Source organism: Malaclemys terrapin, chromosome 11 (genome assembly GCF_027887155.1).
Source record: "Malaclemys terrapin pileata isolate rMalTer1 chromosome 11, rMalTer1.hap1, whole genome shotgun sequence".
Classification (NCBI taxonomy): Eukaryota; Metazoa; Chordata; order Testudines; family Emydidae; genus Malaclemys; species Malaclemys terrapin.
Genome location: NC_071515.1, coordinates 70,872,596 through 70,899,333, shown reverse-complemented (window position 1 = coordinate 70,899,333; position 26,738 = coordinate 70,872,596). Strand labels below are relative to the sequence as shown.

The 26,738-nt window shown below is 43.2% G+C and overlaps 1 protein-coding gene across 29 annotated transcripts in view; it reads right to left on the bottom strand.

The window, feature by feature from the left end:
* CLASP1 (cytoplasmic linker associated protein 1) overlaps positions 1-26,738 on the bottom strand; it is a 265,300-nt gene that overhangs the window by 74,214 nt on the left and 164,348 nt on the right. For 15 of the 29 annotated variants that reach the window (XM_054043824.1, XM_054043807.1, XM_054043805.1 and 12 more), the window contains 4 exons: positions 26,080-26,247; positions 19,529-19,636; positions 12,505-12,567; positions 1,204-1,307 (listed from right to left, as the gene is read on the bottom strand). In XM_054043824.1, coding sequence (XP_053899799.1) covers positions 1,204-1,307; positions 12,505-12,567; positions 19,529-19,636; positions 26,080-26,247 — 443 coding nt within the window. The remainder of the gene's footprint in view (positions 1-1,203; positions 1,308-12,504; positions 12,568-19,528; positions 19,637-26,079; positions 26,248-26,738) is intronic. The other 14 variants (XM_054043816.1, XM_054043813.1, XM_054043818.1 and 11 more) reach the window with 1 other exon arrangement.

Here is a 26,738-nt window from a genome sequence, read left to right as displayed (position 1 = left end):
ATTGAATTCATACTTTAATAAAAGTTTTCTGAAAGAGGGATCTTAAATCAGATCAGCAGTTCTCAAATTAAATTGCTGGTGGTGTGTGATGATTTGGAGTTGTTATGTGATCACAAATGGGAAGGAAAACAGTTTGAGCAATAGTGAATAAGAGGGGAGGTGGTCTGCCCAATTGCAAATGGGGAGAGATGTCCATGAGACACTCTCTCTATGGGAATGTGGTCCCCAATATGGAAAGGTTTGAGAACCCTGCATCAGATACTTCAAGAAATCCTTTCATCATCCCACCAGCTTAGGTCTCTGGAATTACCCTGTATAACACACAGGACACAGTAGTACCCACATTACCCTGCACAACGATTGCTACTCTCATTCTGCCCTCCCTCGAAAAAAAAGAAAAACGTATGCAGAAAAATCAGGTAAACGTGGCAAAAGGTTAATGTATGCTTTCGGGATGAACTGCAGAAATTCGCTGGATTCTGCCTCAGGAGAATTTTCGCTGCAATAAAATTCAGGAATGCATGGGAATTTAGCTAATGCTTGCAAAGGAAAGTAACTCAGCAGGGATAAGGGAAATCAAGGGAGATTGGGATAGAAAATACAAAACAAACTGCCTTTGCTTCTAGGGGCACAGTAAATAAACACATTTCAGTTTTACACTAATATTGAACAAGAGATAAGCCAAGCTATTAGCGGTTCAAAGTATTCAACCAGATGCCAGAAATACTGGGCAAATCCCCAAAAAAACTGCAATGGGATCTAACGTCCACACAGAGCAGACAGGATCCAGGTTTTTTAGGGTTTTGCCCAAAACATCCCCAAGCAATTTACTGTCTAGGGCTTAGTTAGGACCCTAGTCCTTCCAGGCACCGAGCATCCTCAACTCCCTCTAGTGCTCAGCACCTCACAGAATACCCTCCTCAAAAATCAGATTCAAGACCAAGGGCTGATTTAACCTATTCCTCATCAGTGACATTAACGCATCTCTGCTTGTTGGATAATAACTGTTGAGGATTAACTAACTTCCATAATGAAATGTAGCATCGGTGCCAATACATTCAAATGCAAACCACAATTATCAAACATCGCCACAGTGTCGACATTGGCACATTTAAAACAACGGCTATTAAAAAAGAGAACATACGTACAGGTAATTTTAAGCCACTTTCTGGTGTCGGTAGCATTTTGTATTTTTCCTCTTACCAGTGCATCAGCCACAGCGGCCTCCAGATCTGTGCTTGAGCTCAGGACTCGCATGGCATTCACAGAAGCAGGCATCCTGCCTGGCTGGCCAAGTCCAAACCGGTCTGCACAAAAGACAACATTGAAAGAGATTGTTAAGTGAATTCACATTCACTCTGAATCCTAATAAGCTGTCTGGCCAGGAACGCCCCAACGAAAGGCGTCGGGAACCCACAGTGCCATTTCATGAAATGTTATTTTATCCGTCACTCTGACACATTTTGCCGCTATGGTATATAAAACAAAAATACTACAAACAAACTCCAGTACTTAAGCTACCAGAGACACTATGTTTGATTTTCATAGGCATATTTCACTGTTGCGAGATGAGTGGGAAAGGAATCTATTTTTCCTTTTATTTTCCTCTCTCTCTCTCTCTCTTTTTAAATTAACTCTTTTCTACTTTTATTTTGGTTTCATGAGTCACACATATATGGGACCCAATCCTGCTATTATCAAAATCAACTGTCAAACTTTCCTTGACTTCTCTGAGGCAGAATCAGGTCTACAGTTCCATTACTCACTAATTCTATTAAGTGCTGATATTGCAACTCTCTCATCTGAGCAGTCCCTACTCACAAGAGTCATTTGACTGAAATCAAACCTTGAGCTCTTACATATTAAGTTTTCAAGACTTGACTAACCACTAGATGAGGTTTTTTCCTCTCATGTGGGGAGAAGAACGTAAAAAAAGGGAGAAACATTTATCATGTGATCATCTCTGAAGTGGTTCCAACTTCATTTTTGTTGTTAAATGGCTCTTAGAGGAACTGTCTTAAATTTGCCCTGGGTTGAAACTTGGCCTCAATACTGTATCACAAATCAAAATGCAATTTCTTTCTTTGCCAAGTAAATAAAGGGTCTGATCAGGGTTGCCACCCATCCGGGTTTTACCTGGACAGTCCGGTTTTTGGCTTGTGTCCAGACGCCATTTAGGGTTGCCAGGTGCCTGGTTTTCAACCGGAAAGTGCAGTCAAAAAGGGGACCTGGCAACCCTACAAGGCCCCCGAACCAAAAGTCCGGTTACTATGGGGTGGGGGGAAGCATTGGGTCATTAACCCATACCAGCCCCAGCTCAGCTTGAGACGATCCAGCAAGCAACCGGGGTAGATGGGAAGAGGAGTGAGCGACGGGAGCAGGGCCTTGAGGGGAAGAGGTGGGGAAGGAGGCGGGCCCTGGGGAAGAGGAGGAGAAGGGATGGGGCCTCAAGGGAAGAGATGGAGCAGGGGCAGGGCCTTGGGAGGAAAAAATGGTTTCCTACCTTTCATAACTATTGTTCTTTGAGATGCGTTGCTCATTTCTATTCCATTCTAGGTGTGCGCGTGCCCACGTGTGTGGCTGTCGGAGAATTTTGCCTTAGCTGTATCCATAGGGCCGGCTGTGATGCCCCCTGGAGTGCCACACACATGCCGTGGTATATCAGGCACCGCTGGCCCTGTGCCCTCTCAGTTCCTTCTTGTCGATAACTTTGACAGAGGGGCAGGAGGGCGGGTAACGGAATGGACACGAGCAACACATCTTGAAGAACAACAGTTACGAAAGGTAGGTAACCGTTTTTTCTTTTTCGAGTGCTTGCTCATGTCAATACCATTTCAAGTGACTCGCAAACAGTATCAATGGAGGTGGGCTCAGAGTTCACCATCGTGCAGCTTGTAGCACAGCTCTGCCGAAGCCAGCCTCATCCCAAGCTTGCTGGGTCAGCACATAGTGTGAAGCGAATGTGTGGACAGAGAACCAGGCTGCAGCCCGACAGATCTCTTGGATCGGCGGCTAAGCGAGGAAGGCTGCCAAGAATGCCTGCGCCCTAGTTGAGTAGGTCGTCACTATCGGCAGCGGGGGCACCTTCGCTAGCTTGTAGCAGTAGCGGATATGGGCCGTGATCCACGAGGATATTCTTTGGGCAGACACAGGGCAACCTTTCATCCTGTCTGCGATAGCCACGAATAACTGCGTTGACTTAAGGAATGGCTTCGTTCTGTCTATGCAGAAGGCCAGAGCAAGAGTGACGTCCAGGTTATAGCAACCTGCATTCTTCATCTGTCGCGTGGGGCTTAGGACAAAAAACCAGCAAGTATATGTCTTGACCAGTATGGAACTGGGAGAGGACCTTGGGCAGAAAGGCCGGGTGCAGACACAACTGAACCTTGTCTTTATAGAAGACCACGTAAGGTGGTTCAGACATTAGCACTCTGATTTCCGACGCTCGACGGGCCGAAGTTATGGCGACTGGAAGGAAATCTTCCAGGAGAGAAGCAGTAAGGAACAGGAAGCTAGGGGCTCGAAGTGGGGACCCATGAGCCATGACAGCACAAGATTCAGGTCCCAATGGGGTACCAGATCCTGAACATGCAGGTAATGGCGCTCCTGGCCCTTCAGAAACCATGCCATCATAGGTTGGGTGAAGACCGACCTGCCTTGAAATGGAGGAAGGAATGCCAAAATGGCCGCCAAGTGCACCTTGACCGAAGATAGTGATAGGCCCTGGAGCTTAAGGTGCAGCAAATAGTCCAGGATGTCCTGCAGAGGGGCCTCCACAACACGGATGTGACAAGGCTTCCTGCTGCCCAGCAGTACTTCCTGGATACCGGCGGAACACTGTCATTCATCTCCACTCAGCCACGCAGTAGCCAGGCTGTCAAGTGCAGCGCCGCCAGGTTCGGGTGCAGCAGATTGCCATGGTTCTGGGACAGAAGATCCGGCCAAAGAGGCAGCTGCAGGGGGGAGCTGTCAACAGATTCAGCAGCATGCCAAACCAGTGCTGACATGGTCACAAGGGGGCACAAGGATGACCTTGGCCTTGTCTTGCTTTAGCTTCAGGAGGACCTTGTGGATCAAGGGCACCGGTGGGAAGGCATACATCAGCACTCCTGACCACGAGATCAGAAAGGCGTCCAATAGGCAGCCCTTGTCCCTGCCCTGCAGAGAGCAGAACAGGTGGCACTTCCTGGACGCAAACAGGTCTACCTGGGGACTCCCACACTTGTGGAATATCAGTCTGACTACTTCTGGATGGAGCAACCATTCATGGTGAGACAAGAAGGTTCTGCTGAAGTGATGTGCCAAGACGTTCTTGGTCCCCCGGCAGGTGGGCGGCCACCAGGTGAATGGTGTTCCTCATACACAAGTCCCAGAGGATGAACACTTCGCAACAAAGGGCCAAAGACTTGGCGCCGCCCTGCCTGTTGATGTAATACATCGGTGGGCTCCCCAGCCAGGATCTGAAGCATCCGAGACCAGCGTGAGCGATGGGGTCAGAGACACACAGGGAAGTCCTTGGAGCACTGACTTGGGATCCCGCCACCAGTCCAATAACAGTAGGATATGGCTCGGTCCCGGCACTACTTGGTCTAGGGGGTGCCTGCTGGGAGTGTAAACCAAGGCCAGTCACATTTGCAGAAACCTCATACAAAGATGGGGGTGGCTGACCACATATGTGCACACAGCCACGTGTGGGCTGTAGTGAGTAGGTGGGCTTTTACATGGGAGATTAAGCCAGCCATGGCCCAAAAACGTGCCTCAGGAAGGAAGGCCCTGGTCACATGGAGTCGAGGACCACCCCAATAAACTCTATGCATTGGACTGGCGTTAACGTGGACTTTTCTGTGTCTACCAACAGGCCCAGGTCAATGCAGGTGGAATGCACCAGATCGAGGCTCCGTTGCACTTACTCCGGAGACCTGCCCTTGAGAAGCCAGTTGTCGAGATACAGAAAGATTTGGACCTCCCTGCGTCTGAGGTTCATACACGACTCCACATATTTCGTGAATACCCTGGGGGCCAAGGACAGGCCAAAAGATAGCGCTGTGAACTGAAAGTTTCGCCTGGCCACTATGAAGCGCAGGAACCGTCAGTGTCCTGGGAATATGGAGACATGGAAGTACGCATCCTTTAAGTCGAGAGCAGCATACCAGTCCCCCGGATCCAGGGAAGGGATGATGAAGGCCAGGGAGACCATGCGGAATTTCAACTTCTTGAGAGACTTGTTGAGGCCATGCAAATCCAGAATAGGCCTGAGGCCCTCTTTCGCCTTCGGGATTAGGAAGTATCAGGAGTAGAATCCTCTTCCTTCCATATCCTGAGGAAGAGCTTCTCATCCTCCTGAACAAGGAAATGCTTGTGAGAAGGGTCTGAATAGGGACGGGGAAGAGGGGGGGCTGGAGGGAGGAGTTTCCAAAAATTGCAGGGTATAACCCCAAGCGATTATGTCCAGGACCCAGAGATCCAACGTAACCCAGGATCAGGCCAAATAAGAAGGGGAGAGGCGGTCGAGGAAAGGGGGGACAGGATCCGGGCACGGTTGGTGCGTCACTCTCGGGTGCACCCTTAAAATGAGCGCTTCTGGCTCCCTTGGTGCTTCGCCGGGCTAGGCTGTGCAGAGGAGCGAGATGATGATGGGCGGCGGCAGCTAAACCCAGTGTCCCGTCTCCTTGTAGGCCACTGACGAGGCTGCCACTGTCGTGGCGGCGGAGGAGGCCAGAATGGCTGTCTTGACACCTGAGGAATGTGCATCCACAGAGAGCAGAGAGTCGCCCACGTGTCCTTAAGGCCGTAAAGCCGTGCATCCGTCTGGTCGGAGAACAGGCTGACACCATCAAATGGGAGGTCCTGAATAGAGGCCTGCATCTCCTGGGACAGGCCTGTGGTCTGGAGCCAGGAACTGCACCTCATAACCACTGCTGAGGCGACCACCTGGGCAGCCGAATCGGCTGCATCCCGGGCCATTTGGAGTGAGCACCGAGCCACCGCAGTGCCTTCCTCCACCAGGGTTGCAAACTCCTGGGCCACATCCTGGGCCATGGAGTCTTTAAACTAGGGGAGGGAGTCCCACAAGTTAAAATTGTAATGGCCCAAGAGGGCCTGGTGGTTCGCCAACCGAAACTGGAGGCTGCCCGTTGAATAAACCTTGTGACCAAGCAAGTCCAACCGCTTAGCATCTTTATTTTTGGGGGTGGAACTGGTGGGGCCCGGCTTATCTTTTTCGTTGGCCACAGACACGACCAACAATCCTGGTGGCGGGTGGGTATATAAGTACTCAAACTCTTTTGCCGGGATGAAGTATTTTTCTCCACTCTTTTAGACGCGGGTTGAATAGAGGACGGGGTTTGCCAGATCAACTTGGCAATGTTCAAGACCCTTTCATGCACCGGGAGTGTAACCCAGGCTGGGGTGGCCGCCAAGAGCACATTGAACAATGTGTCAGTCTGCTCCTCCATCTCCTCTGCTTTGAGGCCCAAGTTCAAAGCCACCCTAAGGAACAGCGCCTGATGCTCCTTGAAATCATCCAGTGGGCTAGCTGTGGAGGGCCCCACCACTGCCCCATACGGGGAGGATGAGGATGATTGGACCACCAAGGGAAGCCCGCTGGCATCTTCCCCCGATGGTCACCAAAACATCCTGCATCGAACCCAATGCCAGCGGTGGCTCAGGCAGAGGCTTCAGCCTGTCCGATGCGTGACCGAGGGTTGGCAAGAGTGGGACAATGGCATAATAGGAACCCCAGAGGCGTTCCAATAAGGCCATTAGGTCGTCCATTGACCCTGCTGCCAGGCCAGCCCTGATGCCGCAGACGCTCCCTCTGGGGCCCAGTCCCATTGCTGCCTGGGTAAGGGACCGAACTGCGTCACCGATCCAGAGAACTCATTGCCCTCCAGTGACCATGGAGGGGTCATCGTGGCCTTGGTCTGGCAGCTAAACGTTGCTGCTGGTGACCGGGAGCGTTCCGACTGGTGCCGGGAGTTGGGAAAGCGGCATCATATCAAGGAGCAGCCTCAAGGTCTCGGCATTGGCAACCGGCAACGTGACGTGGATCAGTGTCAAGGGGATCGTCTATGCCTGGGAGAGTTTCAGCGCGAAGACGGGGACCGGCAGCGCGAAGACCAAGAGCGTGACGACTTAGCGCTCTGCCTTGGCTCCAGAGATCGATGGCGCTTGCTCATCCTGTGAGAGGCCTTTCCAGTGGTCTTGCCCTCGTGGGTTCCATTGCCGAACACGGTGCTGGCTGCGGCAGGAGCTCCCTTGGCTCTGCAGGCGCTGAGAGCTGAGCAGGCGTCGACAGCACTGTCAGCTTTGACCCTGTACTGCTCACCGGAGTCGGTGGTGGGTTCATTCGGGTGGAGGCACTTCCCTGGCTGGAGCCCTTGTGCAGGTCCGGAATGGGCATAAGGCCCAAACAGGGTCCTTTGCCCAGCACGCCATTATCAGGCTTGCCCGGTACCATCTTCTTCGACTTTTTTTCGGGACCAGGGACGGGGAACGGTGCCTGGAGGAGTCCAGTGCCTGAGGTACGCTGTGCACCAAGGCTGAAGGGCTGGATGTCGTTTCAGACCGAGCCGGCTTCGAGGCTGGGCGCAGGGCTGCCAGCATCAGGAGGGCCCTGAGACGAATGTCACGTTCCCTCCGTGTCTGAAGACTAAAGTTCTTACAGATGCGACAACGCTCCTTCACGTGGGACTCCCCAAGGCACTGCAGACAACTATCATGAGGGTCACTAACAGGCATAGGCCTGTTACACATGGAGCAGGGCTTAAAACACAGAGAATGAGGCATGCCCCGCCTGGGGCAAATTCTCCGCTGGGACTTAACTAACTGAACACTTAACAGCTACCTAACTACTAACTAACAAACAATAGAACTATTTACAACTGAAAGCACAAGGCTGAAACAGGAAAGAAACTGGTGCAGGGCTGGCGGCATTTGATATACTCTGGCATGAGCATGGCACTCCAGGGGGCGCCACAGCTGGCCCTACGGATACCGCTAAGGCAAAAATCTCTGACGGCCGCACACTTGGGCGTGCGCACACCTAGAATGGAATCGACATGAGCAAGCACTCGGAGAAGAAGCAGCGGTGCAGGGGGAGCCTCAGGAATCCAGTTCCCAGCAATTAGAAAGGTGGCAACCCTAGGTCTGATCCTGAATGTAATGGAAAAGCTCCCAGTGATTTCAATGTGAACAGCGCTGGGCCCAAAATGTGATTTACATCCAAAATATTGCTTGGCCTCCTTCATCATGTCCCAGGATTTTGCATATTAATGTCATTTAGCAAAAACCCAGCAAATGGCTTATTGCAGACACATATATTAGTCTTACTAATAAAACACATACTGTCAGCCAAAGGCATACAGTAGGTATTCGAGGGGGATCAGACACAGGCAGCATTTAATTTGTAATGAAAGACGGGCCAGGGCTCAAGTAAGTAGGTGCTAGGGCGCAAGCCTAGAGGTGGCGAGTCTATGAACTGCCAAGCCTAGAGGTGCCAGGGCTCAGCTCGAGCACAAATTAAGCGCTGGATACAGGGGCAGTGGACTTACCTATCATGGGCCAAATTCTGGCACCACACTGCTCATAAATACTTTCTAGTGCAGAGGCAGTATGGAACCAAGGTAGTGTACCCCAGTCCGGGCTCCACTTCTAAACAGGGAAAAGTTGCTCTGCGGATCTTTCAATGACATGAGCTACCTGGGGCATTCTGATGCCCAGAGCCATGATTTGTATTCATGAGTGTGTCTCGACTCAGTAATGACTCATGGACAGACTACTCTCCAGAGGACATACATTTACATTGTCTTAGTGGAGAATGGTCCCGCAAATGTTACCGTTTAAATAAATGGAAACCTCCTATTAGCGTGAATGATGCAGGATTAAGCTGCACACGTGCATGCCCATCTGTGGTGTACTTAAGCGGCATTTGGTCAATACACAATACAAGATCAGTGGGCAAAAGGGAGCAAGTCAAGGATTTTTTAACAGTTTTTTTGTATTTAGTATTTAACTAAGGACAAATATTCTGTCCATTAAAAGTTTTGACCAAAAAGGAACATGATCATTTGTACGTGGTATAAATGTATTGCATCCTTCTATGCAACAGAGTAAAGTATTACATTCAGAAGTTTATTTGAGTGCATACACTTAATAGGGAAATAATTAAATATAAGAAAAGTTTGCTGGTTTACACACCTTAACATTTACGTTTTAAATTCTACAGTACAGAAATCTCTTGCAAACCTCAATTATAGAGGAAAAAAAAAACAGTTATACAAAGAACTAGAGAGAGGTGTAATTGTCCCAAAGGGAAGAATGATTTTTGTACTACTTGAATTAATCTCTTAAGGCCTCAAACTTGTAGTCTTTAGTCTGGCAAAACTCCAAGTTGAATTAAATCCGACTTATGTCTGATTAAGGGGTTGCAGGATTAGATCAGCAATGGGAAAATAGGAGGGTTTTTTTTTTAATTAAAAACATATTTTGTCAAGTGATGAACTGAAAACTTGATTGTTTCTATATTTATGTTTAGAAGTGGACGGATTGTAGTTAGGAGTTTCCTACTATCTTTCAGAGATGCATTATCAGATCAAACATTATATTTACAACAAGCTCATTTTCTACAAAACACATTACAAGGGGAAAAATAAATTTCTTAAAAACTACTGCCAAAAAGTAATCAAATCATGACATTTCACAAGGAAATTAAAATTGTATGCGTTATTACTATCCCCTTTTTTAATGAACTCAGTTGCACAACTGTTATAAATACTTGACAAAAATTTCATCCCAGAATGGAAAGATCTGTAACTCCTTTAGTAGGAATGCAGAGGAGATGACACTGCATTATATATGATACAAACTAAATGCGTTGCTACATAGATTTATGTTATGAAAGTGTACAGAAGACACGAGTGTTTTCATAAACACAGATGGATAACTGGTATATAACAAAAAGGCAGAAGATGTTGAGGCAAATTGTGTTCTCAGTTATATCTGTGAAAACCTAACTGATTTAAACAGCATTGCTCAGGTGGTACTGAGAGCAGAATTCGGCCTCTTAGGATCAACACATAGCACTTTGAGTGTCATTGGTTTGCAAGTTAATTTAGCGTTGCATTAGAAAAGGGAAGACAGTTTCTGTTTTTAATGAATAACAGAATGACAAAATAATTCAGTTGTAAACCAGTTTAAATTACCCAGCATAAACATAAACAAAAGGGAGCTGTTTTTAAACAAATCAGAATAAGTACAATGTGGCATGCTGGCGTATATCTTGCTCCAAGAGTACTGCTGGAATCTCTGAGATACAGATTTAAAGGTCTGAGTAATGTAACACAAAACACATTGGGCCCCAATTCCCTGATACTCTGTTCCTGCACCAAGTGCAGAAATGAGGTGGGGCATGCCCCACAGGTGTCTATATAAGCTTTTGCATCTCCCTAATTCTGTGCTGTGCTGGGGACATGCTTGGCTGCTGGCACAACTGGGCCCAGAATAGCCAGAGTACCATGTGCTCTGGTCATGCATCTTTGCTCCCCTTGCCTGAGCCACTACACTTGCTCTGGACTGGTTAAGGAACCACCCCCAACATTCAGGGTATTCTGCAAGGGCCATCTTTGACACTGCCAAAGGGGCCATATTACAAAGCAGGACTGGGACCAGTGTTTCCAAACTGCGTACAGCTTTGTAATATGAAGTAAGTTTAAACCACCAATCTTCCTGTCTTTGAGCATGTAAGGTCTCTCTTATTTCAATGGGAACTATACATGTTTAAGAGCTATATGAGTGGGACCATAATGACCTCAATTTTAGACACATTTTTTTTCAATTGTATTGACGAACTCTAGTTAGACTGAAAGACTAGTAAAATGTCTTCTCTACAATTCAGAACAGTTTGTCTGAAACCTGCGTAAGGATTAAATCTTACCCTTCCAAGAGGTAACTGATTTCAGTGGGACTTCTTATGTGAGCAAGATACATAGGATTTAAAAGTCTATGCCACTTGGTTTCATGCTATTTAGTGGGATTGTTCACTATATGGGACTTACGTAAATGATGGCTGAGGTTTTCAAAGGTGACTAAGGGGATTGGACACTCAATTCCCAAGGACATTCAGTGGGATTTGGGAGCAAAAAACTCACTTAGGCTCCTTTGAAAATTCCAGCTTTAGTTCATTTTTAAAAAGGGAAGTTAGGTCTATTTGTGGCCTGATTTTATCATCTGTATGGAGGCAAAATTCCCACTGGCTTTAGTTTTCTCCAGCACAAAGGTTATTTACTGTGTTATGTTTGATCATACTTTGTGGAAATTTACAGGAGCTAAAAATGTAGAATATATCATAAGCAGTGGAAGAGGAATGTGTAGTCTAGATCTTCACCTTTATTACAGTGAAATATAATTTTTCAGTTATTTCAATTATTCTGTGAAATGCATCACATTTGAATTGTGACCTAAAATATTCTAAAGTTGAAAGTCAGTTCAACTTAAATTATGTTGTATAGAATCACTAGATAAAAAGAATCAATTTTGAGAGTTTGGGTTAAATAACAGTCATTTAATTCAACCTCACCCTAAGGTAAGCAGAATTTCACACACCCTATTCAAAATAGTTAAATAATTGACAATGTCATCAATGCCTCCACTCTCCCTTATGAAAAGGGCAGTTTTGCGGCTACAATATTGAGCTAACTCCTGCAATCCTCACTCAGTTCTTGCCAGCTAAATTCCCATTGCGCCAAATCTTGAAGTCCTCACTCAGCTCTTATTAAAGAAAAACTCCCACTGAAATCAACTAATTTCAAAGGCAGTTGAACTTGCTTAGTATCTGAGGATTTGGCCCACACATTCAATGGGAATTTTGTTTGAGTAAAAGGCAGGTAAGGATCTCAGGATTGATCCCATTAAAATCTAAATATTAATGGCGTGAGCTAAAGCACAGGGACTTTAAAGGGAGTCTTGCCCTTGGTTTGAGTGAGGTTTGGACCAGGCCTTAAAAAATTATATACTGGAAAATGTTGTATTTGCCTTTTTAAATTTTAAAAGCCCATCCAGCGCTAATTTTGTGTTGGTCTTGTGCATCTGGGGCTTGATCCTGCAAGGTACTGAGTGGTCTTAACTCCCATTGACTTAGATGGGATTTGGGAATACTCAGCAATATGCAGGATCTGGCCAGTAAGGGTCCATCCCAAGCACCTGAGTGCTCAGCATCCCTGCGGCTGTATCCCACGTTACACAGCTGATCAGTTTGCAGGGTGGATCTGTATATGCCCTGGATCACCCTGGGTTTGTTTGTACACTGCTCATGATGTTCCTAAAGTACATAAACAAAATTAAAAACATTCAATAAATTAAAATAAAAAAAGCATGTTAAACAAAAACCCCACAGTAATGAAAAGCACATGCCAAGTGCTGGCTGATACGCATGACAGCAAATGTTAAGATGATTGTAAAACAAGACTAATATTAAGAAGCAGATTCATGCAGTTAGCACTTGTTCACCTGACTGCCCAACAGAATCAGCAGTGGAGAGAGCACTAGTGGACCTGGAATGACGTCGAGAAGCTGCAAGTAAAAGGAATGGCAACACCCACAGGATTAACACACAAGTACCCAACACAGAAAATGCCACAGTCCAAAAGGGATGCACACAATTACTACCAACATGGGTGTTTTATAGTGAAAGGAAATGCTGCCACGTATGAATGCACAACAAGTACAGTGCAAGCCCCAAGGCAAAATCTCTATCGGCAGCTTCCTCCTTCCCCCCCCACAACCACAAACACAATGTGTGACAAACAAATACATTGTTTTTAAGAGTACCAAACCGTGTGCAGTTCAGCAAAGACTGGTGAGTGCCAGTCATGTTCCAGAACCACAGATCCTAAAAACAGCTAGTATGAGAATGTGGAACATTTAACCCCATAACAGGATTTAGATGTGATCCATTTAAATCCCAGAAGTGAAGCCAAGAGGAATGATTAGAAATTGTGCTTGAAAATATTTTTCACAATATTCTACTCTATGTACAAGAAACAATGTCAATAACAAGACCAAGACCAATTCCGTAAAATGAGTTGTCACAAAAGTGTAAGGAGTCATACCGGGAAATAAATAAGCCACTGAGCACAGCTCTTTTGTTAAATATTTGAGTTTTATACACACACACACACACACACACACACACACACACACACACACACACACACACACTATAGCTATCATAGCCACAATGGTGTAACATTTTTGTATATAGTTATTGTGTTTATATAAATATATTATATACATACATATATGTATGTGTGCATAGAGAGTGTAATGTATACACAAACACACTCAAAATATTATAGCAACCGACCTTTATAAAGTAGCAATGGCGGCAGTTAAGATTGAATTCCATCTTCCATTTTAGCCCCTTATTTTCAGTGGTTCATAACTCTGACAAATTCCTTTAGAGCAGAAGTTTTCCAATCTTAGTTTCAGCACAAAGATGATTTGTTTTTGAATGTTGGAAAAAATCTGGTTCAGCCATTTCTGAATTATGTAAGTGTTTTTAAAGAGCTTTTTCCCATATGTCTAGCAAATCTGTGCTCACATAACTCAAAAACACATAAGTCTAGAAACTCTAAAATAAAGGCCCGATTCTGCACTCTGCTCATATGAGGAATCCTCAGTCAATACAATAGTCCTATTGAAGGCCTTATTGTTTGATTGTCGCTATTAATTCTTGAAGAAAGCTACATTTGAACATGGTTCATAATTTATAAAGATATATATACGTTGTCAATGGTGCACATATATGCACATTACAAGAATTTAAAGGATTTTTTCTATTTAATTGCCAAACATTTGTAAATGCAACATTAAAATTACATACAAAAAGTGAGGGGAAAAAATAAAAAATACGTTTCTCACAGCAATGGGAACTTGGCCATAAGATATTCAGGGTGTGCAATGCGCTATATAAAAATGGAGCCTAAGGCCCCAGGCATTTATTCAAGTAAGCACTGATATCAAAAATGACTCATGAAAGTAAGGTTTGCAGGATCAGTAAAGAGTTACATATTAAACTTCACAAGGCAGACCCTCCATGTACGTATACAGAGCCTCCTGCAGGATCAGGGCCTAAGAAGAAACAAAGGAATACAAAATACCTATACTTGAGCAATGTGACCAAGTTAACATTACTGTGGGAACTTTATCTTCCGCATTTCCTCATTTAGATCCCAGTCCTGCAAGCTGCTGAGTGCAGGCAGACATTTATACCTGCATAGAGCCTCAGTGATATCATGGGGGCCATGTGAAGCCGCTTGAAAGATCAGGCTTTTAGTGTGATAATGACCAAAACATTAGGTTACCACAGGATTTTTATATTTAGTAGCGTCTAGTGGCATACAAGTTAATCTTTACAATGTGAGTAAAACGACACTTGGGACGCTTCGCGGAGCACCCAGGACTGTGAGTCTCCTTGTTACCACTTGCCTCCAGAGGAAGGAAGTCTTACCAGTACCTGCTAGGTGTTAGCTCCCTAACAAACAGCCTGTCAGCTACTCAACCAGGTTTGAGTCTTTGACCTTCCAGGTTGACAACAGATGCACTCCAGCCCCTGAATACTTTTGAAGTGTTCCCCTGTGGCATCCAGCCCATGATCACAGGATACCCAGAGAAATCCCAGATCATCTGTTCCCCAAAGAAAAGTTCACCACCATTTACCAGTTTCATCTTAGACCATGCTCCTGTAATATGCACAGCACTTGAGTTCAATTATAAAACAAACAAATGTATGTAAGAAAGAACAGAGATTCAAATAAAAACTTAGATACACAAGAACAGACCTTTGATGTACACCTCAAGATAGGGTTCCCTCCCCACACCTGCTGCTTACCTCTCCCTGTTAGGGTATGTCTACACTAGAAACACTACAGAGGCACAGCTGCTGGTGTGCCACTTCAGTGTAGAAACTTACTACAGTGATGGAAGGGGTTCTTCTGTCACTGTAGTAAATCCATCTCTCCAAGAGGCAGTAGCTAGATTGATGAAAGAATTTTTCCATCGACCTAACGGAGTCTACACTGGCAGTTAGGTCAGCTTAACTGCATCACACAGGGTGGGAAGATTTTCACAGCCTTAGTTTAACCTAACTTTGTAATGTAGACCAGGCCTTAGTTTCCTTCTCAAGTCTCCACCAGCTCATTTGACTTAGAATGCTACCAGAATCCTATTGTATGACGTACAGTACACAACGTTACCCTCTGGAGATGGGGGTGGGGCAGTGGGAGACACCTGTCTGGAAGAGTTTGTCTCAAGGTATGTGAGGAGCCTATTATCTGTAGTTGTTTCTCACAATGGCTAGGACTACTAGCATGACACAGCCTTTCATTAGAGTTCTTCCATGACATTATGTTGGTGAACCCCAGGGATCCCTGTACCCTGTTGCACCCCAGTGCACTCTGCGAGTTGGCATCAAGAGATACTTGAGTCACAACACTGTGTTAAAAAAAACATACTAATTAGTGTTTCCATGAAAACGTTACTGAATTCAATAACAATACTCTGGCTGAGTCACATAGTTTTGGCTTAAACTGATGTATGTACACTTCTTTCAGGTAATAATTCTACAGCACAAAGTTTATGACTTTAGGCACTTATTCCAATTTATGACAGTCATTTCAGTGAAAATACACAGAAGTAGACAAATAAATTGGTTGTACCACAATTATGCTGGTTTCTTATTGCACTGGAATTTTCTATCTATTTTTTTCTGTAGTGGTTCCTGTTGACTCACTGAAGTGATAATCCCCAGGCTATCACATCCAATGTTACATTTTAAATTAACTATTTTTCATCTGTGTAATAAATCATTCAAAAAAGTAACCAAATATAAAGTGAAACAATTTGTATAAATATTTCGTAGTATATAATAATAATAATCCATGTATGGGTCAGATCTTCAGCTGCCGTAGATCAACGCAGCGTCACTGAATTCAATGGAACTGGGCCAATCTCCAGCAGTTGAGGATCTGGCCCAATGTATTTATCTTTAGATCAAGGACCCGAAGGAAGTATTTCCACCAATATATTTTTGAGGTTTCAACTAACATACTGTCACTAAAAGGAAAATGTACGGTGTAGACCAATACCAACATAATGCCATTGAATGTAATAAGTTACTGCTGAAACCAGGCATTCTCCATCCAGCATGTTTATGCAAAACAGCATCATCTAAAAATGAGATAATTGAGCTTAGAAACATAAATACAGAAGTAGTATCTACTGCGTTGCTTATTTATTATCTCTCACTGGCTCCAATATCAAATTGGCTTCATTTATAAATCAAAAGGTGATCCCTTCTACCTGCCAGCCCCATAAACTCAGTGTGGGCTCTGATAATTAAGCTGGCATCCTTTTGCCACTTCTCACCAGAACAGACAGAACAGAGCTGGTGATTTTGTGGTTGTCTCCGGAGTCAGATCAGGAAACCATCTCATTCTTCAGTTGCTGCTCCCCAGCGCTACCAAAGCGAAAACCTTGCCGTGCACAGTAAAGCAAGTAGACACTTTCCCTTTGGGCCAAACTCTGCCCTTGGTTACACTCATGCAATTGCATGGCTATCAATGGGAGTTTTATGAGCATACCTCCAGGATACTATTTAACCCAGTGGGGGCAGAAGTGAATAAGAAGGTGATCATTTTATGCAATTGTTTTATTTTGACTACAATAACCACACACATTTAATATGACATTTTTCATTTAGATCAACCCCCACCTCCAAATAAAACACTGCATTTCAATGTATGCCCGTATATTTTCACTACCTTCTCACAATTGGATATGTATGATCATACCAGCCGTTACTTTATAGCATGCCAACCAAGGGGCCCTCTTCATAAACACATTGGTATAGTAAAGGATAGCTTTCTGTGTCCAATTGTCTCCAAAACTGATAAAACTATGCATCTTCATTTTAATATCTGAGCAATGTGTGGCCAAATACACACCGTGCATCAGAACCTACTTGAAATATGAATACAAAGATACTAACTCACTACCGGTTACTTTTAAAAAATCTTTTGTGGTAATGTACTTTATTCTGGGTGAAGCACATTATTCAAAACAGAAATAGCTGTGATCAGAATACAGGGGTCCAAGAAAGGTCAGATCCATGATGCAGTGCCAGAAAATGGCATCAACGAGGATATCCATGATGATGCCTTAAGAACTACTGTTTGCTCATCCTGTATGTAGAAATCACTGCAAACTCCTTTCAATAGTTCAAGGGTCACATTCTAGATCTACAGATGAAGATGAGGAAAAAACCCAAACAACAGAAATGCTGTTGCAGAAGATCACCAAACACAGAGGCCCCAATTTTGACCTCAGCTATGGGACACATGTTCTTATTCGTCTGATCCAAAGCCCAGTAAAGACAACAGAAATCTTTCCATTGACTTTGTTTAAGGGGCTTTGATCAGACCCTATCTCAACAACAGTTCCATGTGTTACCTGGAATCTTGATCTCAGAACTTGGCTTGAAAGTGATTTTCAAATAATTTGGTTTAAATATTTACATTCTCTCCCTGCTCCCCTCATTTTTAATAACGTGCAGGTAGTACCATTGACTTCAACAGGACTACTATCCCTGACTGAGAATTGCAGGACTTGGTCCATTTCTTTCAGGGTAAATTTCATCCATAATTATCTCAGATCTAAATCAGTTTTGTAAAGAGATGTTCAAAAAAAATGAGAGGGAGAGATTTTCACAGTTCCCCTTTCAAACTCAATTTTTTTTAACCTACATTATCTAATGAAAAACAAGTCCAAAGTATTGGAATGGGATCCTCAAGTATCCCAGTTCACACTAACATTTTGACTAGATAGCTAAGTATCAGGGGAAAGCATGAGAGAGGAAAAAAAATTCCTAATGAAGCCTCTTATGGAATACCCTTTTTCAGATTAAGCTAAGGGTTCAATTCTACTTCCATTAAAGTCAATGGGAATTTTGCCATTGATTTCAAATGGGAGCAGAAGCATCCAACCTCCATGGATGACAATCTGAGTCTTTCCATTGACTGTATTGAGAATTGGATCAAGTCCTAAAGAAATAGCCCGGGATTAAATGATAAAAGCAATAATGGAAACACCACTTATATTGATAATAATTCAGTTCCAAAGACAAGATTAATCAAGAAATATAAGTTAGTCAATTAATGAAATTTCAGAGTAATGGCAATTTAATGGAATTAGCATAGTACTCCCCAATACCGCACACTGTCCAAGAGTACTTTTCTTCCTAGCACTGAGCCAAACAGCCTCAGATCTACGCTGCAAATCTTGACTTTCATATTTCACTCTCCCGACATGCTGTACAAACACAGGAAGAGAAGAATTATCAGAGTTGAGGACCAAAGGGGAGCATTTTGCTCATCTTGTTTTACCTCCCTTCCTGGTCTGACTGGAGCGCATAATCCACAGATACCTCAGTTTTTCATTTACTTATGCAACTCTTGCTTCCAATTCTGTAAATTAAAGTGAAATCAAGCCCTAATGTGTATTCCAGCTCCACTTACATATTACTCCATACAATTGTACTTTGTCACCAGTTCTAAAGCTAGATCCTACAGCTTTTGCGCATACCAAGCCTGCCAGATTGAATCCATAATGATTTCTTTCCCCCAATTTGAAAACCAAACCCACTGCTATAGAATTGCTATGTAAACAGATAGGCCTCAGAGATCAACTGTATTTTGTCCTGAAATGACGAACAAAGCTTTTGTACTACACGTGATGTATTCTGTTGGATATGAAATGACATTTGATCAGAAACATTAACTATCCTGCCATTTCAGCCCTATGAAGAACAAAAATGTCTGCATACGATAAAGCGTAATGAGATTTTATATTTGTACTGTACGTTTAAACTGAATAACCATGCTAATTTCAGTCCTCAACCTTTCAGAGTGCTGAAGATGCTCAGACTTGAGGAGGATTTCCATCAGTATGGCATGTCCAACTTACGAATCAGTGGCTGACGGCTCTGTATAGAACCTTTACATAAAAAGAATTTTGATCTCTTAACTGGGGTTTGTGTGAAATTGTTGCTTCTCTTTTTGTATCTAGGTTTCAGATCAGTTCGTGTATAATTGAAGTCACTCTGCAATAGGCTTTGTGGTGCTGCTAACCATACTCTGAGCCGTACAAGTAGGATTGCTTTCATAGTTATCCATCAAAATACTGGAACTGTCTTTTTAGGTGAAACACTGCAGAGGTCTGTACAAATGGACTTAAAGACATTGAAATTATCACAGGAGTTCAGGATCAAGGGACTTTCTACTAAAAGAAAACACTGAGAACCAGAACTGAAACATGCAGAAGAGAACAAAAAGGTAGCAGGGCTGGAAAGGGGGAGTGTACGGAAGTAAACAGAGGAAGGAAACAAGCTCATTCCACCTGGCAGTGTCTTGGACAGACAAGCAGAATGGGGAAAGGGAAATCGACCCTTAAAGTTCCAATGCCTACATGTACTCACCAAGTGGAGGGAAGCCCCGAGCAGGGCTTGTATCTCGACTGCTCTCACGGCTGGTATCGCGGCTGCACCCCTGACTCATGCTGGGTCGGGGGATACGGCTGCTCCGTGCTAGCATGCAGCATGGAGAGTTTCAGAGAAGGTGAACAAGTTTAATGAGGACAGACAGCTTATCAAGTCAAGTCACATTTCTGTTAGTTAAGGTAATTATTACATTAGTAATTATCATCTGCTACAGCCACCTCAGGCTTTTCACAAACCAACTGTGTCACATGCTGAGCTGTGTTTTTAACTGGAAGTTTCAGCCCCACTGAATGTCTGGCTGGCACAGTATGTTTGTCTCTCAGGCAATCCAAGCTTTGTTATTTGAGTAGAGCAGGAGATCTTCATTCATTTAAAGAGTGGCTGAGCTCTTCTGCTACAGAAGCATGCAAAACAGCTGAGGCTAAAAGAAACCTTTCTGGAAGAATATTTGCTTAATTAGAAGAAGGAAGAAGCGTTTGTAACATGATCAGAATTATTTTAAAAATCATCACAAAAGAGAAAGCCATTTCTATGTATGTTTGGCTTTTGCAAGGATAGTTTACTCATGATCAAAATTTTGGGGGAAAACAAGACATTGCAGTGTACAGATTTACAGAGGTAAATTCCTTGAAAGATATTGTGAATAGAGAGGGTTACAAAGCAGTTTGAATTTCAAGACCACATGGGTTTCAGTGGTTTCGGTCCTTTTACCAAAAGCTGCCTAATTTTTATTGCCTAAACATATCTAAAAGCAGAAATATACTCTACAAAGGTCCTTGTCGTGCACTCCTTTCCCCAACAAAACTCTCATTGGGCCAGATTCTGATCTCAGGCACATTGATAATTCTGCTGATAATTCCAGTCACTGTCACTCCATTGAAGATCAGTAGCCAAGATTAAAAACTGGCCCACCAGCTTCAGTGGGAGTTTTGCCTGAATAAGGAGAGCAGGATTGGGCCCTTAGAGGGTTACTTAACCTATCAGTTAAGAGTAAATTTAAGTACGGGGTAAAAAGTCAACAACAAAACTGCCTCATGTAAACCGTAACTGGATTATTTCTTTGTAAACTCTGTTTTATTTGGATATGGTAGCAACAAGACAATGAACTTGTAAATTAGTTCTGCATAAAAGAGAATGCACTGTATCACATTTGTACCTGTAACAAAGAGAACCTGAATTACAATTAAGCGCTGTGAATATATCTTGAATAATTAATCACTGTATTAGTCTTTGGAAATGAGAGTAGCTACTTTTAAATGAGTAGTTAGGAAAAGCCCTGAAGGAACTGTTCACAGTGTCTGGTCTAAAATCAGATCTTTTAGCTTTGACTTGGATGGCCAGGGTGCAGAGATGCACATACCGTAGTGCTGTCACCTACTCTGCCTGTCTGCTCCATCATCAACATGATGGAGGATGTTCATATTTGCAAAATGATGTCGAATGCATGCCTTTGAGTGCAGAGTCTTATAAATGTTTATAGTGCCTGCTCACGGATAGAGGGGGCGGGGGACAATGCAAACAGAGCCATGGTAATAGAAAAATTTAGCACACTGGGACTATTTTGTAGAATCATCAAGGAATGTGATAATAAATTAAATATTTTTGCATTCCTCATTATTGAAGAATAGAGTATTAGGGATGAGGAGGACAGAGTCACAGTAAATAATCTGTTTTTATATTATCAGTTAAGTGCTGGGCCTATCACCCTTCAAAGTATCCCCTGAAGTATAACAGTACAGGACAAAATAGAATCCTTCCCATATAGAGTCAGAAATTCAGATATAAACTGTTGCCAGATCCCTGGTTTCTCAAGCCCCTCCCAGTTTTGCAAAACCCAACTCATACATCTGTTTGATGAATTAATGGTTCTGATGTCTGAACTTTGATGTTGAACAATACAAGATGAACTATAGACCAACTTGATAATAACACCACCATGCCCAGAAGCCGAGAAAGTTATGAAGGAGATAGAGAGGTGGTGTTATAATAAGTAGGATTATCATGGAGTGAATGAAATTAGGACCCAAAAATACAGACGCCTCAGATTGGAACAGGAAGCTTAAGAGTGAGCTTTGGGTGAAAAGAAAAACTCCCAAATGTAATCTACATGAGAAATATACTTATTTGGAAGTATGGGGTTCTCTAAAAGTAGGACTGTTCACTCTTGGGTCACATGCTTACATGTAAATCTTGGCAGCCTTCACATGGAGGTAGTTTGCACAGGCATTCCTTTATCACAAGCACTTTCATGAAATTTATCTTTCATCTGTCAGTCTTCTTCCTGATTTAAGCACCCTAGGCCTAGCACATGTTCTCAGTCCAATAGACGTGATCACTATAGAATGAACGATACAGGCAACACATTTTTCTTTATTAACGGATTAAAAAGCCTGCATGTCGTATGACGCATTTCTACTCTTGGATATTACAAATCAAAACAGAATACTGGGATCTGATGCCACCCACTAGACACAATATCCAAGCAACCAGAAAAAAACACCTTATATTCTGATTTCCTAATGTAATGAGTGATATTTAAATATGAGACATGTATGTTGGTGGATGGAGATACATACACAAGGGAAAGAGAATGAATGACGGGAATAGAAGGACCACAATAAAGAAAAATGACGAACTCCCAGGGATTTTCCCTGCAGATCTCCATTGCCTTGAACACGGGTCATTTTAGGTACAAGACAAATCGTGGCTGTACAGGATGCCACATTTCAGGGGTTGTCATGATTCAGAGGGGAGTCTGTCTGCAAGAAGAAGTCATCCAGCCAGAAAGGTCAGACAGCCAGAAGGCTTGACTTCAGGATCCCATTCCAAAAAGTATGGACCACAAGGCAGGCAGCCAGCTGGACAGAAGACAAGTTCCAAAATGAGGGAAAACTAAAGAGCTGGGAAAGACAAAATGATAACAGTGGATGGATGCATAGAAAGAAAGCGGGATCTGCTATTTCGACTCAGGGGAAGTGGAGGACTAACAAAAATTCACCTTGGGCACCCAACAATAAGCTGTGGGCCAGCCTTCGGTGTGACTGAGTGCTCTCAATACAATGCAGAGGAGACTTTCCAAAGGCATTCTGTATACTACAAACTTTCCAATCTCATCTAAAAAGGTATAAGGAGGAGATTGTTAGCGCAATTAGAAAAATATATGGCAACAGTGGGCCAAACCCTGCTTGTCTTACTCATGCAGATTGTCCTGGAGAAGCTAAAGGGTTGACTCATGTGACCACCACTAGTAGGATTTGGCCCATCTCCTTAGTTGTTCATCTAATGTATGCAAGACACTTGAAACTTATACAAATCACAGTTCAAGTAGATATTAAGGGCACAGTGCTGGGTTCCATGCTGTCTCCTTTGCAGCAGCTGATGCAACTCAAAGGCTCTGCAAAACCTGCCTAAGCAGCCACCAGATAACACCCACAGCAAAGAGGCAGAGTACAGCTGGCAGCCTACTTCAAGAACTGCCTTGTTCATTGTAGCAGCCAAATGTGGGCTGAGCTCTTAAAAACATTGGGGAGAGGAAGTTAAATGATTTTGATGGTAAACTGGGCCTGCTACCAGCAAGTTCATCAGCTAACATTCTGAAGGAGAACAAACTTTATCCTTGAATATCTATAATCCTTTTAGAATCCAACTGGTGCATGGGAATCCCCAAACTCATCATCAGTGCATTTATAACTCTCCAAAGAGAAGTGCGTTGTTTACCTCACAGCATCTATTCAGTGTAATGCTATCTGAGATACATATGATAATGCTAACCGAGATTCCTATGATGCACAGGTAACACTGGTCTTCTTACAGAACCCGCTTGAAGCAGATGCCTACAATATCAGATGCATTTCCTTGCTTCAGAAACTTTCATTCATGGATCTCAAAGTAATTTATGAACATTCCTGGGAGGTAATGAAGGATGGTCTTCCCATTATACAGATGCACAGGGAGGTTTACAGCTCCACTGCATCTTATAGGCAAGCCCCCATGTTGGGGGGAGGGGGCCATGGAGCCCGACCAGTCCAGTAGACTCTCCAAGAGACATGTTAACTCACAAAGGCACAGTACATCCCACAAGTGTCCATCAAAGAAAGGAAGGTACCCACTGCTACACCCCTTGCCAATAGGGAAAGGGAAAGGGGCCAGGAAAGGACTATGGCCCTGATTCTGTGCCCCTTTGTGGGGCTAGTGCCACTACTACTATTAGCCTCAAAGTCTTTGCCCTCAGAGGAGCACAAAATCTGCCCTCGTGGATGGCCCCTGCATGGAGTATCCTGGTGGTGGTGCAAGAGGAGATAAGCTCCTAGCATCCTCCTTCTCTTGCATACGCAACACAGACAGTCACAATCTGGCCCTAAATTACTTACTCAGAAACCACACAAGTCAGTGGCTGAGCCAAGAATAGGACCCAGGAGTCCTAACTTCCAGTGCTGTAATGGTCTGATTTTTCAACACTAATGAACACCCAAGACAGCTGCAAGAGTTGGGCACATTTGAAAATCAAGCCATTTCCTACTAACCACTTCCCTCAAAGCTAAGAATCCAATTCAGCACAGTAGTTAAGCATGTGCATAATGTTAAGCATATGAACTACTCACTTGCTTAACATACTTCAGAACCTTGTTGAATCAGAGCCCGAGAGAGCCTATCAATAGGCTTAGGATGTACTGGATGGGAGGTGCTAGTTGATGAAATGGGCAGCTCGATGACTGGGGAGGGTAAATAGGATCTGAGACTCTTAAGAAAGTAAAATATAAAATATAACTTAATCCAAACAAATGTTCTTGTTTTATATAGTGTCCAGTTTTTTTAAAGATCCAATAAAGCTGCAGAGTTTCTGCATTTGAGTATTAAACAAATACAAAACTCAAAAAACACCTTGATCCCAATGACAGCCCAAAAGAACAGGCTTCAACCATCAACCCAGAAGGAAAGAAAAGACTGACAGATTTGATAGCATCCTCACACTCCCAAGGATTGAGCACTGATGATTTTTGCAGGGGAGGCATATAATAGTGATGGGGTATAAGTTACCCTTTTATAGGAAATTCTCCAAGGCTCCCATAATTTACTTGAATGCACACAACCCAAGAGTGATTTATGCAAAATAAATTCCCTTCAGATAATAAGGACTGTTTCAAAATAGTCCATGTAACATGATTATCAGCATAAACAGAAACATGATGGTAACATCAGAGTTTGTTTCATTTTAACGGACAATACTAGTTTGCAGAATGACAGTAGAATAGTTTACTTCAGTTAGTAAGGGGGTATCTTAGATTTTAAAAAAACTAAACAAAAGAGCACAATATATTTATACAGGCGTAATAAAAATAGATATCAGAGGAGAAGAAATTTGAATTTTGCAAAATATTCACCATAAATTATGTAAAATTTAATGGATCATAATTCAGGATATGCTCTTAGAGAGACCTCCTAAGATCATTTCAATAAATCTGAAATATAAATAAATAAGGAGTACTTCTATGTTGACATCTAATATGCTATAAACTGAGCAGTGGGCTTAAATTTAAAAGAAATCCTAGCCCTATTGAAGGCAAAGGCAAAAAATCTCATTTACTTCAATGAGGCTACAATTTCACACAATGAGTTTAGTTGCAACTTCTTATAAGCTCTGTAAAACGATATTATCTTCTTTTTAATGAAAAAATCATTTCTAAGCATTTCTTTTCCCGTGTAAACTTTGGTTAATTTCTGCAAATACTCACATTTTATATCAAAGTCATTAGCGGCAATAAGTATAGCTTTGGCTTATCCACAGAACATATACAGAGAATCATTTCTGCTTTCATTCAAAAGGATGGCTGTGTTTGTGAACATCTCTGGAATAATGCTTGTTCAATTAATTTAAACCGAATTAGAGAGATCACTGGTAAATTTGAAAATAAAAGCGCATACAGAATATTTACAGCCAATGAGTCTCCACATAGGACAAAAATATTTGTGAGCAAAATACTTAGCACGTGAATCTAAAATGCAATCTAATAAAAGACTCCAGGATGTATGAGGTGATGCACATAAACTGTTCAGTGTGCCATATTCCAAAAACAGGTCCGAAGCCTGCAAGGTGCTGAGTGCCTTCTGACATCAATCAATTCCCAGAGATTTCAGTCAGAGGGTGTTCAGCATTTCACAGGAATTGCTCCTCGCAGGATTGGGCCATACAGTTTTATTTAAGCGTGAGATTCTTGCAATGGTGGGCTTTCCCCTTCACTTAAATCTTTCTTCATCCTGACTCAGAAACAACAAAGATGATGCCACAATTTCGAACAGAAGGCACCATACACTCTTTTGACCCACTCTGAAAGCAGAGATCACATGGAAAATTAAAATGACGTTTTAAAAACCGAATCACTAATAATGTTTCCTCACATTGAAATTAATTTCATAATTTAAGGATTCAAAAGCGCATGACGGTAAAATGCAGTCATGTCGTTTCCTTGTTAGCATGAATAACCTTCCCTTGGGCAAACTGGTCGAGATGTCACGTCGGTGAGAATTCTTACCTAGTCCTATTCTGTTGGGGCTTGTCTCTCGGCTGCATCCCTGGCTTCGAGGGATCTTGCTGCGTTTCTCTGAGGATGATGGCACTGGTGGGACTCTAGCTGTTCCGCTGGTCAGTCCACCATACGCACTTCCCAACAGCTTGCCAGGAGAACTAGACCGGCTGCCAGCTACAAAGGAACCAGAAGTAAGGAAGCATGATAAATCTTCTGGACAATTCAAAATAGGGATTTTAAACACTTTTAAACAGGCCTGGAATAAAGAGGGCTCCATCTTAGAGACTGATCCAAAGCCTGCTGAAGTTAATGGAAGTCTTTCCAAGGGGTTTGGCTCTAGGGTGACCAGACAGCAAGTGTGAAAAATCAGGATGGGGGTGGGGGGTAATAGGCACCAATAGAAGAAAATGCCCCAAATATCGGGACTGTCCCCTGGTCACTCTATTTGGCTCAGGCACTACACAAGGCACAACTCAACAATTGGGCTTGTATTATTCAGCCTGCCTGACCAAAGCAGCTAAAGAACAAATGTTTACATAAAATAATCCAATGAGGAAAAATTAAGAACCCCATCTCAACAACAGAATTCAAGTAGATTAAGATGATAAATGACTCAATCATATATAGCCTGTGGATACGTCACCACAGCTGGTCATCACAAACAT